At 35.5% G+C, this 21,707-nt stretch overlaps 1 protein-coding gene across 1 annotated transcript; it reads right to left on the bottom strand.

The window, feature by feature from the left end:
* Positions 1-1,114: 1,114 nt before the first annotated feature.
* On the bottom strand, positions 1,115-3,882 carry cmtm8b (CKLF-like MARVEL transmembrane domain containing 8b). Its single transcript, XM_084385814.1, has 4 exons — positions 3,661-3,882; positions 1,801-1,974; positions 1,584-1,703; positions 1,115-1,343 (listed from the first exon to the last, which is right to left on the bottom strand). The coding sequence occupies exons 1-4, from the start codon at positions 3,814-3,816 to the stop codon at positions 1,257-1,259; spliced, it is 537 nt and encodes a 178-aa protein (XP_084241940.1). The 5' UTR covers positions 3,817-3,882; the 3' UTR covers positions 1,115-1,256.
* Positions 3,883-21,707: the final 17,825 nt, after the last annotated feature.

Genomic DNA, 21,707 nt, shown 5'->3' with positions numbered 1-21,707 from the left:
TCGGGTTATCTGATATAGGCGGGCCAGAGGCGAGCTAAACAGATGACGACAGCACTGTGATGTCGAAGTCATTAGTAAACATTGCAAGATGGCTATGGATGAATACCAGTTGTTTGAAACGGCTTTGGCCGCTACAATGAACGAGTTAGACTTGGTTTTTTATCTAAAACAGGAAAAGAAGACGCCGCTCGAATCGTTCCTTTGCAAGAAGGACGTTTTTGCTGTTTTGCCGACTGGATACGGTAAGAGTATAATCTACCAGTTAGCTCCGCTGGTAGCTAAGCGTATGGGGTTCATTGTTGTGATTGGTCGTAGTGTTATCCAATTGCGTGCAGTGAGATTTTCAAATGCATGCTTGGTGCCGCCCCTCGAGCTGGGCGATTTTCATTAGTCGACGCCAGACCATTAATCTTTTAGATTTAGATCTGGATTTCCAGGCTAATACATTTATGAAATCAAACGTATTTAATACAGAAAAGCTTTTTAGATATATACACAATAATAATTATATGACAATGCATAAATGTATGAAATTTGTTTGGGTTGAAAAAATTTAATTAACGTTAGGCTACTTGAAGAAGAATATTAAATCATTTTTTTAAAGCGTCTGTGTTTTTAGAGGCAACATAAATGCAATCCAATATTAAACAACAATGCTAAAAAAAGCACACAAAAAAAAAAGAAAAAGATGTGCATCTTTGACTATACATTGTTAAAAGAACAACCAGTCAGTAACTTCACTGGACTGCCTTTCCCAAAAGCATCGTAAGCCTAAATTGATCGTAGAACAATTGCCACCAATGATCTATCAATTTAGGCTTACGATGCTTTTGGGAAAGGCAGCCCTGATTAGTTAGTTGTGATTGATTCACTAAAATGAACTTTGCAGTGTCATAGTAGCCGGGCCTAATTTTCTTTGTTTAATGCAAACAAGGAAGGATAAATAAAAAAAAACCTAAAACTTCTCATCAAATTGAATCTGACAGCTCTGAATATCAGTAATTACTGTGAGATTGCCTTGGTGACTTAACGAAACGTTTTACACATTTTTTTAAAAAATGTTATATGGATCCTCAATAAATAATTTCTAAAGAAAAACTCAAATGAGAAATATAGTGTTGGTTAAAACTTTACTTATAAGAAAAATGCTATGCTATATATTAGCAGTTTGCTTCAACCACAGCAAAATTGTCTTGTTATGTGATTCTTTAAATTTGCATAAATTGTACCTCAGGGATAGTTTAAAAAAAATCTGCTTATGTATCTTCACATTTTGATCTCCAAGATTTGTAATTCACAACTGTATTTCCTGCATAACACACCATAGCTAGAGAGGCAAATATCTGAAAAGGAAAAAGAACATTTGTCATTCAGATGAATTCAAATAATTCATGTAATTATGACACACACATACAAAACTCAGAACAGTAATGTCTGTTTAGTTAATGTCAACAAATTAATTAAGTCCAAGAAAATAATCAGCTGTGGATGGAAAGACATTGCTGCACAGGTGCTATGTTTGTTGTTCATAATAAAACAAGAGTACTGATAAACTAATCAGAGAGAGAAGTTGCTTGTCATACCGTTGATGCCACCCAGCTGATGAAGTAGTAGCGCCCCCTAATGGCCACATTCGAAGATACAGCATTAATCACAGCTGCTGTCAGGTACAATACAGAGGCGCTGCCATTAAAACATATTCCCTGTGAATTAAGAAGCCTTCAGTTTAGTTTAGTTTGAATAAAAAAAAAAATTAAAAAAAAAACTTTTTAACATTAATTTGTGTAGTTCAGAACTCACCAGAATGTTCCATGGGATCTGGGGAATCCTGGTGTGGGCCATGGTCAGGTAAAAGAGGAAGAGAATGACAGTAAGCACCCAACAAAAGACTGACACAAACATCACCCACCCCAGTGCAGGAACATGGAGGTACTCCGTCCCACCAATCAGAGTCCACACCAGAAGCCCAAACACCTGAGATCGAAGATGGAGCACAGACTTATAGGACTGAAACAGCACTGTTCTTTTGATCAAGTGAAACACATGAAAGTGATCTAAAGCCAACTATAAGAAAGCAGATAACAGTATCACAGTTTCTGAGGGAATGCATTCATTGATAAAATGTGTAACTTTAATGCATGGATAAAAGCCTCTGCCAAATGCATAAGTTTAAATCACCAACTCATATTTTAGAATAAAAAAAAATAAAAAATAAACATTTTGAGAAAAAAAAATAAAAAAAAATAAACAATGACAATTATGTTCTCTAAGCAGCAGAACAAGGCCTTTCCACCACCCCTTTTTGACACCATTGTTATTCTCCAGAGATCTCCCACCCTCCCTTCCTGTTATATACAGCCAAAGAATTTCTCACTGTGCATGATATTACAGGAAAAAATATTTTGCGTTTAGAAGACAGAGCTGGCTGTAGATTACGGCAGGAAAGGGAATGATTGAATTTGACTCAGAGCATGTGGTGGAAGGAAGAAGAACAATACAAGCTGAAAGGAAGAGTTTGTTTCCCAACTGTTTTGGTTGGTCCTCTTCCTCTCTTTCCATAGTGAGTAAGCATCTTCATAACCAACAAAAAGTCTTAAATTTTGTTGTTCCTATTCACTAGTACAAACTCAAGCAATCCCTTGTGAAAAATAAGTGTGTTTGATTGTATTGAATGTACACATGTGGTACACTTCGAATCTTTAAAGTACATTTAAAAACTGTACTTGTGGAACATATAATTGTAATTACATAAAAGGTGACTGAAGTGTATAAAGAGAGTTATACACTTTCATCACTATGTTTCATAACACATACTTTACCTTTATTTTACCTTAAAGTACATTTTAAATCATTATGTTTTAATAAACTTGTGTCATCCTTAAAATAAGTACATTTATTTTGATGTGTCGACTAACATACAAGCACATGTAAAGTACCTGATTTTAATTTAACTGTAGTATGATACTCAATATTACATTTAAAGTTAATATATTTTAAATATATCAAATTGCAATTTCATATTTAAATACATGACATTCAATTTGCAATAGAAATTACATTAAAGTACGTAATTCGGCAGTACGCTTTAACCATATTTCAAATACAATAGAAATAATTAAGAAATTATAAATAAAGATATTACATATCCTACATAAGCACTCTTAAGTTCAGCTAATTGCATTTGATATAAACTGCAGCCTACACTATAAATTGAATAGGCTATTTAGTAGGCCACATTTTCATTTAATTACACAGTTTGCACTTAAATATAGGCCTATTATTTTAAAGTAGCCTATATTATTTCTGAAATAAGTGCTCTATTTAAAAGTATTTTAAAGTGTGTGTTTCACAAGTGGTAGTCTATGTTATAAAAGATTGTAAGATAGAAATAAAATATTTTAAATGAGGACCAGTTTCACTTTTACTATATCAAAACACGCAGCGATCCTCCTCTGGGAAATGGAAAGTGGAAAGAAAACTTGTGACAAAAGGTATTCTTCTAAATAGTAACCAATCTAGATTTCTTTCATTCTAATTTATTTTAATGTAATGTTTGTTTCATCAAGTGACTTAAAATAGGCTATTAGCTATAGGATAAACCTATCTAAATAACTTTAGATTTAATGAACTATTGAGGTAGCATATTCACGGCATACTTACGATTTCTCCAGCCATTAACATGCCACAGGCAGAACGAATAAAGTTCCCATCATAAGCCAACTTGGAGTGTAACAAGCCTAAACTCTCTATATTTGAGCTTTTACTTGTTCTGTCAGTACTGCTGCTGTCGATGCGGGACTCGGAGTCGACCTCCATTCTAACTGAATTACTGTAAAACAAACTCCCCGAATGAGCAACGAAATGATCCTTCCTACTCCCAAAGGAAAGGAAGCATAGGCTACTATGGTGAAGGTTTAATCCATTCGTGAAAGAATTGTTCTTTTGAGTCGGATCTTTTAATCTGTTGAACCGGTTTAAAAATCAATCTGGAAACGCAGCCCTGAACGATTCGTTCATTAACGGACAGGACCGGTTCTCGAGCCAATAAAACTTCCCTACCCTCACGTCTCTTGGATAGGAGGACTACTAGACCTATAACCCATGTCAAATAAGACAGTCTCTCGTAATGTAGGCCTACCGAAAACAGAGAGAGGAGTGATAGAAACCAATTCTATACGCTTTGGTTAGCCTACCTGCAGCTGTGAATGCAGATATAGGCCTACCCTTTTTTTTTTCTTCGGCAAACTATGGTTTTGAATGTTTGGTTTAATTTTTGGGGGGGGTAATTTATTTACTTATTAAGGCTATTTATTAACTTCAACCAGCGCCCTTTTTGCTCTTGGTGTTCTAATAGCAAGCAATTTGTAGGCTACTTAATGACAAACTAATGCAAACGGAAACGATTATTTTAACCAGTTTGAGTAATTCATCAGTAACCGACTAAAAAGAGTGATTTATTCGCGAATTGCTGTAGCATATTATTTCATATTAAACGAATTGACACAGAGGCATAGCCTGCAATAAACAGCAATATGTGTGTTTTAGGGTGTTTTCACACTTGGTCCCACTCCTTATCATGAATCTGAATTCGGTTCTTTTCAAGAGGACCCAAGTGTGAAAACGGTCTTAGCTAGCCACAGCTATAACCACGTATGCTAAATATAGCTTTCGCTATTGGAAAGTTATGTAGTTATGAATGAATGAATGAATGTTATGTTCCAGTTATGTCTGTATGTTCCGGTTCTCAGCATATAGGCCTAGGCTAGCTATTATCGCTTGAGTTACAGAGCAACGTTAAAACGTGGCAAAATTAGGCCAGTCGATCATTTGTCATCTGAAAGTAGCACTGTCATGACATAATAATTTTTTGGCATAATAATTTTGCTTTTGGTGGAAGAGAACCCAACGCCTCATGACAAGAAGACTTCATCAGGTGCATTTAACCTGACATCCTGATCATCGTATGGTCATCTGTGATTTTAAATGTAAAGGCAACTGAGACATACAGCAAAACATTTTTATAAAAAAAAAAACAGCATAAATTACCAGAATTATAAAATTTTTTCCCCATTTCCTCTAATAATTCAGCCAGGCCTATGTCACAAGGGGGCAGCAAATCCAAAGAAGTTGCTTGTCAAACTAGTACTGAGAGCTTCATGTACAGCTGTTTTATTGTCTCTATGTCCAGTAGGCTATTTTGCAGAAAATACAAAATTTTCCGTAATTAAAAAATGTGACTATAGGCCTACAATTAATTGTTTTATTTGTGCTATCTTGATTTCACACACTATTTTGTCTCATTACTAGAATAGTAAAATATTATTTAATCTAAAGAGCAACATTAACAAGACAGTCATTACATGACATCGTTATACATCAAATTCAAATCATATGGGGAGCAACCAGTCAAATGTCTATTTTCTGTTATACTGTATATATAACACAGTCGCTATAAACCTATTATTTGATGGCTGGTAGACCTCATCCTTTCTGCCAGCTCTCTACATCAAAGGTTTGCTTTCACTTTGTTGATCTGATTTTTTATTTATGACTAAACAAACCTGAAAATGCCATGAAAGCATCTGGCCCAGCTGTGTTGCTGTACCCGACTAATACAGTGTGTTGCAGGCAATATCAGTGAACGGGATCTAGCTATTGAATTAAAATATTTTATTTGAGACTCAGAATACAGCTATTGTTAATACTCTGTACAGAAAACAGCACATACAGTATTACAATCCTGGAGAAGAAAAAAAGAGAACCCGATAGAATTGATTAAATGAAGCTTTTTTTTTTTATTAATCAATATTTGATTAGAAATAAAATTAGTCGATCAATCCATAATCCACTTAATTTAATGCTAGATTAAATCCAGTTTTATGTATTATTATACGTGATATTTTAATCAAAATCTATAGGTTTAGTTCTTGAAATTGCCAATACTGGTGGAAAATAATGCCAAAATAAGATATCCATTGCCCAGCACCCTGCGTGTGGCCTGTTCGTCTCAGTAACCTCTAATTATTAATTGTTGTTCACAGCGGTTGCCGTGTAGTCTGTTGTAAAGGTTATGCTTTCGATAAATGCACAGTTCCACAGAATGTAATTAAGTCATCTCAGGAGGAGACGTGCTGTGAGACTCAGGCTGGGGTAATGCTTCAGTGGCAGCCATGTTTAAGACGCATAAGTCTAACAGAAATGAAATGAAAGTCTAGATATTGTAAATGTAATGAAATAAACAGGCCACACAGATTATATAATAAATATTACCTAATACCTATCCATTAAATTACGTTGTATTTTTGTGGGTAACACTTTATTTTACAGTGTCCTTGTTACACATTACATCTAGTTACTATAGTTATTACTATAAATTGTCCATAATGTTACTAACCTAAACCAAACCCTAATCCTATAGTAAGTGCATAGTTAATCATTACTCGGTACTTACATTTATAATTGCACTGTAACGGACACTTTAAAATAAAGTTTAACCTTTTTTTTTTATTTAATTATATTACAATACATTTACAAAAATTAGACAGCAGACAACATTAAATTCGATTTTTTTGGCTGTCATCTGTCTTAATTTGAGAGTCTAGGGCTAGTTCATGTTTGTCTCATGTTCTATATTCTGAGACAGCCTCCATGAGAGTAGCAAGGTTAAAAGTTGAATGTCACATACTTTTGCTTTGTACTTTAATTGTAGCTAATGGCAAAGTCAGGATGTGCGCATACAGAAAAGATCATTAATTGATCATTCTCATGTAATTCGGGTTATCATTATCAGAATATAGTAAATATGCTCCCCTTAAATTGAAAGAAAATGCACAGTATTGAGAATTGGATCTGCATTATTGTTTTGTAAAAAAACATGATTAATTAAGATGAGGAAACTAACGCACAATTATATTTATGAGATGTTTTTCTTCTTTTTTTTCAAATGTACTAACCATATTTAAATTGATATTTACTAATGATGATATCTGTGCTTGTTCAAAGTTCATATTTAGTAACGATGGAAATGTTGGTGATAATAACAACAAAAAGTCTTCTGAGTTATTGTATTATTGATAGTCAGAGGCACTAGAAGGGCTGATTGTTCTTTTATTTAAAAAAGAAAGTCTTCAGCTTTGTCTATGAATACTTCAGGGATCGTATAATGATAAATAAGCCTCATAATGCAGGGATTGTTGCTGAGATAATAGCCAAGACAGTCAATAGGACTGACTTTTATGAGTCTTTAAATCAACAGAACTGTCTTTACCTGTGGGATTTGTTTATATTACAAAAGTACAGTAGTCAATACTAAACCCTGATGCTGAACCCATGCATCACCCTCTAATTACCAGATCTGTGGAGTCTCTGCGTATTAAAAAGATCTAGATCAGATTATGATCTCCTAAGCCTTTAAAAAGATGAGTAGGTTCTGGGAGTTTCTCAGCATAAATGCACATCAGAGAGCCAGATAATCTCATTCACAATCAAACACAATTAGATTGGGTTGTAGGCTATATATATATATATATATATGTACTAGACCCAATCATGATGACATACTAGACTCAAATCCAAACAATATATGTATATGTATATATAGCCTATATACTAGACCCAATCATGATGACATACTAGACTCACATCCAAACAAGCTCAAAACAATCATATATTCTATTTGATGGTGTTCTATCACGGGAACTCACTACAACGTCCATTTCAGTGCCCATTCACTTTGAGTTTTATCCTTTAATTCCAAGTCAAAGGGCTGTGCTTTCGCCATTGAGCCAGGGTCAAGAAGGGTCAAAGGTTAAAAGGGGGCTGTGATAGTCGTGACACTGTTGCAATCAAATCTGAGAATGCAAAGTCTCTGCAACTTTAGCTAGCAATTGCAACACCATCAACCAATTTAAAGTAGAACTTTTTCAAAAGAGTCTCGGGAAAAGAAAGTCCTTCATCAAGAATTGATAGGGTAAAAGCAGCTAAGTGTCCTTTAATGCTCAGTCTCTCCATTACCTCAAACCTAATGATGACTCCTGAGGATGGTCACATTCAAGATGGAGTCCTAGAAGTAGATGAAAATCAGATCTCTCCTTTTGCACTTTTCAGCCATGAAAATGGTTATCGTGCCACTGTAAAATCCTTGAAGCAAAATTGAAAAAGGAAATTAAACCGGCTGAATTATCTTTTTTTAAAATCATGAATGAAGGGTCTTTCATGGTCTCTGGAGCAAGAAGGGAATGTGTTTGAAGGAAGAGGGGGATGGTGGGTCTGAGACGTCTGAGAATGAGACATTCTCATCCCTGATGAATCTCCCTGCTTCCCTTTTATTTTATTTCCTCTTCACCCAGGCTCCAATGCGGTGGTAAGCCGCTCGGAGAATCATTGAAAGGGTGAACGAGGAGCCAACACCGAAGGGATTAATTATTTCGGTGTCTAGGACCGGGCCGGATTTACCAAACCACTCAGAGACACAGGCAAATCCCCCTCACCTCTGTATGAGAACAACATACATGTAAACATTTCAATCCGAGTCCAAAAGAGGAGCAGAGGACCATGGGAACAGACACTGCGATATGCTCATGGTTAGTTTACATCTGCTCAACCTTGGAACTGCCGGATATAATCAATGCTTCCATTCGTATGAAGAGCAAAAAGAGTAAAGAAATCCATTCTGACCACAAACTGACCATGAAAAGACAGGTGATCTGAGACTTATAGTTCAATCAAAGTGGCTCTAACCTGTTCAGGCAAACAAAAGAATCCATGTCTGACTCCTGGTCACATCATATTTGCAAAGCTCTTTCTACTTAGCTTGAAAAGGACTTAGCAGTTGTAAAGAAACATTATAGCAGAGCCACTGCACAAGATCAACTTTATTTCTATAAAGTCAATTAAATACAGATATCTGTAAATACAATACAACAGAGCTGGTATTACCGCGTATGCAGGGTAAGTCGTGTGTTTGCTGAACATCTAATCTGCTTTTATCTAGTAAATAACAGAATTTTTTTTCTGTGGTGCAAATGAGAACCATTTCATTATTTTTTATTTATAGATTTTTTTTTTTTTTTTTTGATGAAATACCAAAAACTGCCTTTCAATAAAAAATTAAAATAAAGAAAGAATTCACATTTAATTACAATATTACAAAATTAGTATTATTTATGTATTATTAATTATTATTTTGTAATAATAAAAGAAACAACATTTAGCAATTTTGAAACATTTTACACACAATATATATTATTTGGTATATAATATATATTGTGTGTGAAATTATTAAAATGGTGAAATTATTTAACACGCACACAAATTTGATTTGCTAAAACAGTCAATTCACAGAGATCATAAAATATAGATTCATCCATTTTATGTATAATTTTTTTCATGGTACAAATAAAAAAACTTTTTTTTTTTGGAATCTCTCTGATTTGAGTGTCAGTGATGTGCCTGTGTAGAAGTCAGGGCCCTCGGCTGGGGCCCATTTCACAGTGCTAATGTATTTCACCCAGCTCAGTATGATCCACATCGCCGCAGGTAATCCATGTCAGCTGCCTCATTTATACTGGCCTGATACTGGGGACCTTCTCAGAACGTTACAATCACGCTGGAAAACCACAGTCTGTCAGGTCAAACTACCACTTTCAATAATATACCAAAGCTACATTATAACTCCACACTGATTTGACTTCAGGTGTTTATTGGGGAAAAGAATGCTTCATAAATATATTTATAATTTTAAACAAACACTGGAGCAGTTTGCAGCCCTACCGCCAAACATGAGTACATGAGAATGAACAGCAGAATGAAATATTGAAGTGAAGTTTTGACTGACAACATTCGTTATATATTATTCACGCGCAAAGTGTTATTAAAACATTCTGCAAGATATTTTTGTGCGCACAGGTGTTAAATATATCTCATGGTTTTGTATGGTGTTCATATGTCTAATAATGCCTAATAATTATAGATTAATATATGTTTTTGACACCGCCCTCTGCGCAACCCCTGCCCTGCTGAGCATTCAGAGCTCAAATCTATTCTACTAAATGACTCCTTGCTGCCAGAACACACACACACACACACACACACACACACTTTCCGCCCTCCTCCGCAGTCACTTGTCAGCTAAACCAGATGTCGCCTCATAATTGGCTGATGTGGGCACCCACAAAGGCGAAGACATTATTACACGCACACACAGCAGACGCCGTTGCACCCCACCCCACATCCCAGAATCTTCTTCCCTACCCAAACCCAAACAAGCTTCCTACGCTACAATAAATAATAACCGTCTCACACCGGCAATTATTTCAGCATGTATCGCTGACGAACATCACCGTGAGAGAGCGATAATCAAGCCGAATTCGATTCAATCCGAGCACAAACAAAGCTGGGGCGAGGAAATAAAAATGGCGGAGGTAGTTGTGGGAAATGGGGAGCAGGTCTTGTCCGTGGTTGCATTGGTGGATTTCTCCCTGACACAGAGAGAGCATATCTAATCAGCATTCCTAAAACCGAGGCGGGGTGAGAAAATAGATCCCAGTCTTAGTACGGCGGCCCCCCTGCTGTGCTACCTGTCAAAGCCAATATTTCCCCTTCAGCTCCCCAAAACAAGACCACATTTACCTCCTTTCATATATTACCCATCATCCCTCCCAACAAACTCAAGCACTTGCTTAATATGTTTGCCAGTTGTAATTGGATAGAAGTTTATCTTGATTTCTCTCCATTTTGATTTGGTTGTGAAATAGAAGATGACCTCAGCTTATTGTTGATGTGGACAGTTTGGATAGATTGGAAGTATGGGTCCTAGTTTGTCGCATGCGGTATGATCTCTGAATTTGGTAAAAACAAAAGCTGGAAAGGGATATTCCAGAATGTGGTTAGAAGGTTAGATTCACACACCTACATAGAAACGAGGAAAACTCACGAGCGTTAGAGAGAGAGGTGGCTAAATTTCATTATGTTTTGGCAGGATATTCCTATAACTTACTGGCGATACATTCTCTCTGTGTTATGCAGCGAAAAAATCATTTGCATTTTTTTTTCCGCAAGTGTGAAGTATCAAAGGCGGGCCCCTGCTGAGCAGCGAATAGACAGAGCTGGCAGAGGCATGAATTTTTCAGCAGCTTTCGCCCTCCCTTTCTCTCTCTTTCTCTCTTTTCCTGTCGGTTCAGTCGATACGCTGCGTGGACGAGAAGCCCAGGCTGCATGCGAATGCGAACTAGCCGAGCTGCATCCCCGGAATTCCTCCAGCTTCGTGAACTGGTACCTGAATACCAAATTGAAAGTAGATGTGTAAATACAATTCTTGTGAGTGTTTCTTTACTTCCTCGGAAGTGATTATCCATGGCAGCAGATGTGATAAATCTGGAAATCTTCATATGTTTACCTCTCTTCCACCGCTGGGGACACACAGTATTTGCCAGTTTGTTTCAGTCGTTCACATTAATTAGGCTTCGGTTTCAGTCAAATCCCACCCTTAAGAAGAGAGTGAAGGAAATGTTTTGACTCCTGTAGAACAGACTCGAGCTTAGCTGTAGATTTTTAATCGAGGGGGATCTGCGGATGTGGCCGTGTTCTACATCTCAATACAAGTGCAGACGGGGGAGCTAAATTAGGATGCAAAAGAAAAACAAAAATGCTATCCAACTTTGTTTTAATGATTAATATTATCTCGCCCGTGGAATTAATGTTGTTTACATTGTCAATTCAAAAGTGGCCAGTGTTATCAGGGGTTTAATATTGTAATGTGTGTTAAGAGTCCTAACAACAAAGCTTATATATTAAAAGTCCTGGAAATTAAACTAAATAAACCTAGTATTATTCATATTTATTTAACGAATAAACCAAGATAAAAACAGTATTATAAATTAAAAATAATAATAGTAATAATAATACATATTATTATTATTGTCGTTGTTGTTATTATCATCACATGAAAATCTAAAACAACTTCCACTCATAAATATGAGCAACTACTGTGCCTATACTTCTCAAAGTACTGACATTTTAAATTAAATGGTAACACTTTTAAAAAAGGTTGATTAGTTAACATTAGTTAATGTATTAACTAACAATGAACAAAACATTTGTTACAGTATTTATTAATCTTATATATATATATATTAATCAGATATATACATAAAATACAAAGAAATCATGAGCAAATGGATGAATGTGCGAATAAAAAAGATGATTATGTGCAACTAATAAAGACATTTCGTTTTCATACCAAAATTCGAAGTAACACGCATGTAAAAGTGTTCAGCTCATAAATGAATGATCATTGATATGGGAGGGTTTAGGTTTATACATAGGTTATTCATCTGCAAATGTACCATACAGCTATTTTGAGCACAACTAATGTCTTTAGGGGATGGAGCTTGATCCAGACGCCGTCTACCTGTTTCTAATCAGCTGTTTTCAGCACTGCTATCAATTTGCAAGTAGTGTGTTTTCGGAGAAGTCTGGCAGGTAAGCTCAAAGACATTTCCATATTGTTAACTTTAGCTCAGAAGCGTGCAAATTCCCATGCCTGCAAATATTGTTATTCCGAGCAAAACTGCCAGGCCTATTTATTACAGCATATAATTGAATGGTTCTGTTTAAAAAGGGCTGGTGACTTATGCTGTAAAAAATGAAAGGCTGCAAACCAGAATTCCATGTCAGTGTCACATAGCTAAAAAAAAAAAAAAAAAAAAAAGCTTCTAAATGGAAAGTCTCATTAAGAGGCAAAACATCACGGTTGCTCAGACACTGTTTTTATTGCCTGTCTTCCAATACTTTAGGAGCCAAACCCCAATATTATTCTGGATTGGATGCTAAGCACTGTATTATTGAGCCATCTCTTGGAAAAGCATGCTGATAACTCCATTTATTAGTTAGTGAGCATAACAATAATAATCCAGAAATTGAATGTCTTCTTTTTTTCAAAAACATGGGAAATGCATTAAATGACCAAGATTGAACTGTAAAATAAGACTCAACCACTTCTTGCCGCCCCACATCCCACAGTATTATATTTCTATATTTCATTGCATGGTTGCTTTGGCATATCAGACATGCCCACTTGCCTAATTGTGTGTGAATGCACACATATGAACTATGTGGTTGTTTTGGGCACATATCACCTTAGGCACATTGCCAGTGTGTTAGAGTGAGCTCAGGAACCTTAGTGATGGAGTGAGACATGAAAGAAAGAGAGCCACTTAAGATACGGATCTTCCATATCCTCTCCTGCAGCACTTATATCTGCCATTATCAACTTCTAATAGAGCCATCGACACTATCTCGGTGAGAGGAAATGTCATTTAGATGTGTTTAGAATCACATTAGGGCACACAGTGAAGGTGCAAGCATTAGGATTGAATGACGGGGCGGCTGCTCTGCTCCACTAGTATTTACAGCCCCTAGGGAACTAAGGTGATGGTGGTATCCTTCCTCAATGTTTTAGGGCCCTAATGGGCTGTTCTGTCACCGGGGCAGCTCGACCTGCCTGCTACTGATAAGAGTTTTCAAAACGACAAAGGACCAATGTGCCCCAAACCAGGAGCTCAGGAAATTGAGCTTCACCCAAAAATGAAATTCTGTTATTATTTACTTATGTCGTCCCAAACCTGAATGCCTTTCTGTTGTCTGCAGAACTCAAAAGAAGATTTCTTGAAGAATGTCAGTTTTGGTGACCATTGACTTCCATGTGGACGAAGAAAGAAAATCATGAAAAAAAATGACATGAGGGTGAAAGAAATTTAAAAATGTAAATGTTGGGGTATAATATCCCTTTTAAATACGTTCCATTTGTTCTTTTGTGAATGTTTGTGAACCCTTGCAAGTTTGTGTTTGTGAATGTCTCTTACCTATTGTGAAAATGAAGTGTGCTTAATTGTATTGAATGTGCACTTGTAGTGTGTCAATATTTTTTTAATTATATGCATATTTGTTAAAAACTGTATTTGCAGATAATATAATATTAATGACTCAAAAGACCACTTAAGTGTATTTAAAGAGAGTACACTTTCATGACTATGATTCTTAGCACACTTAAGTACAGTTTAAAAAGTGCACTTTGTAATAATGTCAAATTTACAAGTTTTACATGTTTTAATAACATTTTATAATTTAATAAAATAATAATAATAAAAGTACACTCATTTAAAACATACTAAAGCACATGTAAAGTACTTGATTGTAATTTTAACTGTAGTGTGTTATTTGATTATATTTAAAGTATACTGCATACTGTGTTCTTAATTAACTAAATTGCTACTTCATCATTACAAATATGTGTGATTATATATATCTAAATACATCAGGTTTCAAAATGTTTTAGTTTACCATAAATGCTTGTCAGTATAAGTATTTAATCATATTTCAATGGCAATAAAAGTAATTATGAAATTACATATAAAGATGTACTTACTGTAAGTCCTACTTGCATTTAATATAAATTTAAAATATAATTGTAAATAACATGCAATTAAGTGCCAGAGCACATTAAATTCAGCTTGCACTGTCTAATCAGTATATTCTTTTGAAGTATATATTTATATATTTTATTTTATTTTAGCAGAAAAGTAGAAGTAGCCTACACGATGCAAGTGTACTTCTTTTTCACGAAAGCAATGTAAATTCTAGTCAAGTTAAAATTATTAAAAGAAAATTTGCGAAATATATCAATCAAAGGGTGATTCTATGTTTTAAAAGCTGTAAAAAAAAAAAAAGTGCTGTTATTCTGAAGCGACGCTATTAAATCTATTTCTTTGACAGAAACGTTTCAGCCAATGGCATGAGTTGGTGGTGGAACTGTCTGTTTTCTAATGGTAGACAAGGGAATGTTTGGAAAATTTGTTTACTGTAATAACAATCATTATTTCTGCAAGTCCACTTGGTGATGCTAATGGTACACTTGAAAAATACACTTCAACTTACTGTGCTTTAGTTACACACAGACTGGTTATTAATGCTTTGTTAGAATCTCAGCTCATATCACATAAAAAAAAAAATATATATATATATAAAGCAACATTTGACTTCTCATACTTTATTATAACACACAAAGCAAATGAGACAATGATACTGTGGTAATTCATGTGCACATTTTGATTTGCCCATATCCTACAGCTGAATGTCAGACTAATGCAATGGCAGTGTCTGTCAGAAACTAGACCTTTCACCACCAAAAAAAATGTCAAGTGTAAGTGCCAGCTGAGATTGTCTGAAAGAAGTGTGTGTGTGTGTGTGTGTGTGTGTGTGTGGCTAGGAAGAAATCTCATCATGCCATATTGACCCATTGGGACTTGCCTGCATTTACAATACACTCTTGGTCTCAATTCCACATTCTGCCATATTGATTTATCACAAAAAAAAAATGAAAAGTCCCTCTCCTTAATGATATTCAGTCAAACTTGCTCCAGTTTTGACAGTTCTCTGTCACCTGTTTAAAATATTTATACACATATTGGAAATCCTCATTTAAAAAGTGAACTTTATTTTTGGTCTATATTCAGGCTTTTAAATACAATGAGATAGAAAACTTCAGATTGCATATTCTGATACTCAAATCTAATTACACTAAACTTGACAATGTCTACTTGATTTTACTTATTCAACAAATAAAATTCAATGGGACTGTTGGATGCTGAAGCTCATGAATTTGACACTGACCTTCGCAAGCTACCGAACACCTGTTTGTCGTTCTGCATAATGATTTTTGACAAAGAGAACAATGACAGAGGACAGTCATCCTCTGAACAATGCCTGTTGTGTTCTTTTCAGCGTAAAAGCCAAAGGGATTGTGGGGGGATTGTGGGGGGGTTGGGGGGTGGTTTGTCCCACACTAGGAAATCACACAGGGCTCCCAGGACCAGATCAAAAGGAGCGGGTGGTGCTCTGGTCAAAATCATGTCCCTTTGTGTCATTGCACTCAATATATGCAGAGAAAGGACCAGGACTGCAAATACAGAGCCAGAGTCACCTGACACAATTTATTTTTACCATTGATTTAACAGAAAACATGTCAATGCAATTCAGTGCTACTGATGCCACACAAAGATTGCATTCCCAAGAAATATGCGACAAAATGTATAAATGAAATGCCAGCATTTATTTATTATCTATGTCATGTTTGCTTCAGAAAACAGATGATGTTTCACTGAAGAACTGATCTTCATGCTACCCTTTTGAAAAACTAACCAAAAGGAGCTGTTCAAGCTATAGTGATCTAAAGAAATTCTGAATAAAAACACCCTAATTCATATGCTACTCTCCACCGTTGTTTTATGCTACTAGCTTTTTATGTTTGTTTGTTTTTAAATAGGAGCTAAAAGTGTTTGTCACATCCCAACACTGATCTTAATAGTTTTTGAGCAAATGATGTAAGAAAGATGATTGCACCAGGAATGCCTGCAACACTTTTAACAGATCTGGAATTCATTTAACACAAAAAAAGCTGCTTTGAAATCTACAACCTATCCCTAAACAGTGTAAATTAATGTTATGTACAACAAGTGCCATTGCTGCAACCTACACTCTTAAAAATCATAGTTCCAAAGGTTTTTTTCATTTATTTTTTTCAGCAATGCTACAGGAAAACCTTTAGATTAGGATACAATTCTCAGCATTAACTATTAACTACAGCTACTGACTCAATAAACTCCTAATTACTGCTTATTAATAGTTAGTAAGGCAATTGTTACGTATTGGGTAGGAGTAAGGGTTGTAGAATATGAATAATGCATTACTATTTGCTTTATAAGTACTAATAAACAGCCAATATCCTAGTAATATGCATGCTAATAAGCAACTAATTAGACCCTAAACTAAAGTGTTACCCCTTTATTTTTAAGAGTGTAACCCCACAATACAAGGGTGAGTTGTAACACTATTAGAAAACATGGACATTTAAAATGTTGTACATTTATTTCTACTTAATCACGTCAGTGTTAACTGTTATTTTATACCAATGCCAAATAAACTCTAGCCATGAGACCATATAATTGTATGCCTTTTAATTAAAATATTTTTTACAAGAAAACATTTTATAAATCACAGAGGTGAAAGAAAATAGAAGAATAAAACAGGAAACATGGGCATTGAAAACGTTGAAAAACAGTGTGTGACTCACTTTCACAGTTCAGTCAAATGTTGCATTTTGTTGAGTCTTTGTGAGTGCAGGAAATGTACAAAAGTAGTGTTACATTATATATCTATTTTTTTTATGCAAATAATATATAAATTGAATCAAAAGAATATGTTGATCAGATGATACTTGTGTCATTTAACATGCATTGCAAACCAAATTATAATAATTACAAAAATTTGATTCAGGATTGTGGTCATGTATCATAGTGATTTCATTTCTGCATCTTATTTATAAATTATTTTTACAATAAATATTACAACTCCTTCTCTAAAACAATACACCAGCTACCATGTCAAACGTGTACGGCTCAAATATCCCTGGTCAGTTTGGCAGATAGACTTCAGAATGAATTTTCTTCTGCTAGAACACCTGGTCTTGACAGACTGTAAGCAAGCACAGCCAAAATCAAATCAAACTTATCCCAACAGCTGCCAGTTTTGATACCAAGTCTATATAAATCTTATTCTAAATATCTCATGGTTTGATCTTCCCATTGGTTCCCTTTCTCTATCAGTCTCTCTCTTTCTCTTTCTTGTCTCTTTCCACAAAAGGACATAATGGAAGAGTAGCACTGCTTTTCTGTATTGATCAGAGTGAGTCAGGTTGGGCTGTCAAGGCAGAGAGTTCTCTATAGCCCCTGACAGGCTAGAGATAGAGCCAATCTGACAGTCTATATAGTTAGCTTCAATAAAGTAGGAGGGGGAAAGCAGGATTTGGATTGTTGGGGCCGAAATGGCAGTCACAATCACCTTCAGTACCCATTTCCTCCAGACTGTTTCAACATAGCTAACAGCTCAGGCTCCATCAAAGCCTAGCTAGCATTGATTTCCAATAGGGATGGTCTGACGAATTTAATTGTACCATCTTTGAGTTTTAGGACAGGGTGCTTTTGATTGCTACAATCAATATGTGTACTTTTACAGTGAATTTATCAACATGCCAGGGCCTGGACAAAACAATCACCACCTTGTCAACATCTTTTCTCACCTCATTAAATGTTCAGAACCGTTTTACTTCATTTTATCGTACTTCATTTATGTAAAATGTGAGTTTTGCTGTATGATTGTCTGCTAGGGATCCATTGTAAGCGCAAGTGAAAGTGTTTTTCATTTGAAGGCCAAGTCAAAATTATTTCTCAGCCATAATTGATAACATGCCACAGAATCTTTCTAGAGAGATTAAATTGTATTTAGCCTGAAATATTTCATCAAGAAAAAAAAAGAAAGAAAAAAATTCGAAAACACTTTACTGTAAATAATTATATAACGCTTGGGATTTCATAACCTAGTATTTCACATCTTGCTGCATTCTACAAACTTGCTATATATTAATTCAAATAAATTCATCTGTACTGGAAGAATAAATGTGAGGCACCAGTGAGGTGTTTACAAAAGTTAACTGTAATTTGGAGTTATTTTCAGACTTTATCAGACAGCCAGAGAAGCTTCCCTACTGAGAGAGGACAGCCTATAGCAGCTCTGTTCTTCTGTTGCACTGATATCTGAATAACTGTCTGTCATGCATAACAGTGGAGTGACAGAGAAAGGGAAATCACCTGTTTTGTTTTGCATAGATAACTGTCACTCTGATAGAGCTGTCTTCATCTGACAGCTCAGGCTGACTGCAGTGCAAATATCAAACGTCATTGGGGTCACTTCTCACTATGAAAGCAATTAGCCTCATTCTGATTCCAGCGGCACCCTCAGTGTAAACTTCTTGTTCTTTGTGCTCTGTGACAGCCTAAACCAATAAGAGATATATTGCATTGCACTCTGAGAAAAAACAAATATATTGCCAAATTCTGCATTAGAATTTAACTAATAATTTGCACAAAAAACGATCTTATCTATCTATCTATCTATCTATCTATCTATCTATCTATCTATCTATCTATCTATCTATCTATCTATCTATCTATCTATCTATCTATCTATCTATCTATCTATCTATCTATCTATCAGTAATGTATTATTTAAATGGTCATCTTATAGACACATTGGTCCAGTTAAAAATACACAAACACCATTTCCCCAATCAAAACTTCAGTTGGGGATCTTAAAATTGTAAATTTATTCATTTTTTCATTTATTGGGGAGAACTGCTTTTCAGCAGCATCAGTCATCTTATCTAGAGTAGATATATATCAGTAAGACAGCAGAGAGGGAGCGGATTAGGCAGATATGAGATTCCATTGAGTGAAAGTCCTGACTCTTCTCTTCCTTTCAGTGCTCCATAGTTTCTGCTTAATGAAGCTCAGATATGTGTAGCTCAAACTCATTGAGTTTCCATTCAGTCCTGGAGGCCAGTGCGCGTCCTTGCCTTTGACATTGAAAATTGAGTGGGCTTGCCGATTATAGACAAAGAACCATTTCACACAATGATAAGAGTTATCATTGAGTAACATTTTTGGTGACAACTTGTGAAAGACAGAATAAAAAAAAGAGTGAAATTCTGTTCCTATTGTGCTCAAGGTGATTACAAAATTCTGTGAATATGGGTAAAATGGGCACCTTGCTAATGTGCAACAGACGTAAAAGTAAGGCAAACTGTTTAGTTGGATTAAAGGTGGTACCATAAAAATGTTTTTTTTTTTACAAAAGGACACGAGACCTACATGGTCTACAGCAAGGGTTAAAAAACATGGTGGATTGTGACTCCAAAATGAGTTGTAGGTTTATTCGAAGAGTGGACAGCAACAAATGCATCATTAAATTCTACAGTTTTGCTGTTTTTCTTCTGTCACTTGACAAAATATAGCTAAATTAAGCTACACCAGACTAAATAAATAAAATAAAGACCCAGACTACATTAAACAACAAGGATAATCATGACTTTTGCTGACCATAATGTGGTGAATTATTGGTGGCAGAGATTAATAGTATTTTAATTCATTTATTTAAATTAAATTTCAAAGTTTCGTTTCATAAACAATTTTTACTTTCATAAAATAAATAATATTGATACTTGTAAAATCTGAGTCCTGAAGCGAAACCGGTCGAGAATCACTGCTCTATAGCACCGACTCTAGTCCTCCCCCTCATTTAAAATAAATATTTGTTAAACAAGCTCAAGCTCATAAAATTTGTACAGAGGCTATGCAATGGCCTTGGCTCACTGACTACTGGATCAAGTTCAAGTCAAGAAATTTTAATTTTTCAAAACACTGCAAAGATGAACAACTCGCTCAGAAACATTTGCGGGTATACAAGCATTGGCAGAGCTGGCCCATGGGGCTCGCCGCTCGAGGTTTCATGGGTCCAGGGTTCCGGGCTGCTTGACACGCAGGAGAGCGAATCACGGTAAGCTGCGGAGACGGGGAGAGGCGGAGGTCAGTTCACGCCTGCAGGCAAGCTCATTTGCATGCGTTTAGGGGCGGGACCTGATGGTGCTCTGTTGCAGGCACACTCAGCAGGACATCGTTTACATAATTGATGAAATATGATAATAATGCAAGCTGGCGTTGGCTTGGCAGGCTGGAGCAGCTACCAAGGAGCCGGGCCTGGGTGAGCCTTAGGATGTGTGGCAGAGAGAAACGGAGAGAGAGAATGAGAGAGAGAGAGAGTCAGAGATTGAAGCCTGGAGCAGAGTTTTTTGGGAGGTCTTGTTTGTGGATTGACATTCCTCTAAAGACCACAGTGGCATCGCCAGTGGTGGCCTGGTTGCCTTTGTGTGGTTAGTATCATGAATATTTAACGTACTGCTGTAAGGCACCCTGAGCCTAAGCAAAAGTAAACCAATACAAATATAAAAAAATGAAGTTTTTGGTGTGTATATGTTCTTATATACAGTCATTGTCATATGTATTTAGAGAAACTACTCTGTAAAACCACTCTAAACCAAATTGCATTTAACTTTTTTTTTCTTCTTTTTTTTTTAAAGGTTCCTAAATGCAACATTATTATTTTGGGTCACACTTTATTTTAATATTAATAAACAACATGTACTTACTATAGCGTCAGGGTTACATTTAGGGTTTGGTTTAGAGTTAGTTGCTTGTAATTATGCATTAAATAATATTAGGTAACACTTTATTTTACAGTGTCCTTGTTACATATGTTACATGTACTTACCATAGTAATAACAGTAAAGTATGCATAATTACATGTAACTAACCCTCAACCAAATCCTAATACCCTAACCCTACAGTAAGTACATGTAGTTGCTTAATATTACTCAGTACCAAATATATAATTACACTATAACAATGACACCTTAAAATAAAGTGTAACCTAATATTATTACTTTAGTAAGTATACTAAATAATAAACCAAAATGAAGTGTTAAATTATTTTGTAATGCTACCTGTAAATATGTTTTGTTAGCATTGCTATTTGATTGAAATTCCTTCAAACATTCTGGTTATTGGTTTATTCTGAACCATCCTGAATTAATTCCGCTTAAATCGCTTAATTTTCAAGTTACTAGTAAAGTAACTGATTACTTTTAAATTTAGTACAAAATATCTTTGTTACTTTATCAAATAAGTAATGAAAGAGTCCCATTTATTGGGACTATACACCTCTCCTGTTCCCATGTTGAGAGGAACTGGGAGTAAGTGCAG

Source organism: Rutilus rutilus (assembly GCF_951802725.1).
Source record: "Rutilus rutilus genome assembly, chromosome: 17".
Classification (NCBI taxonomy): Eukaryota; Metazoa; Chordata; class Actinopteri; order Cypriniformes; family Leuciscidae; genus Rutilus; species Rutilus rutilus.
This window is presented reverse-complemented; position numbering and strand designations above follow the sequence as displayed.

Coding starts and splice junctions, on each gene's coding strand:
- cmtm8b (XM_084385814.1), bottom strand. CDS start 3,816: ATGGAGGTCGACTCCGAGTCCCGCATCGACAGCAGCAGTACTGACAGA. Junction 1,704..1,800: donor AGATCCCATGGAACATTCTG/GTGAGTTCTGAA, acceptor CTTAATTCACAG/GGAATATGTTTTAATGGCAG. Junction 1,344..1,583: donor TCAGCTGGGTGGCATCAACG/GTATGACAAGCA, acceptor TTTCCTTTTCAG/ATATTTGCCTCTCTAGCTAT.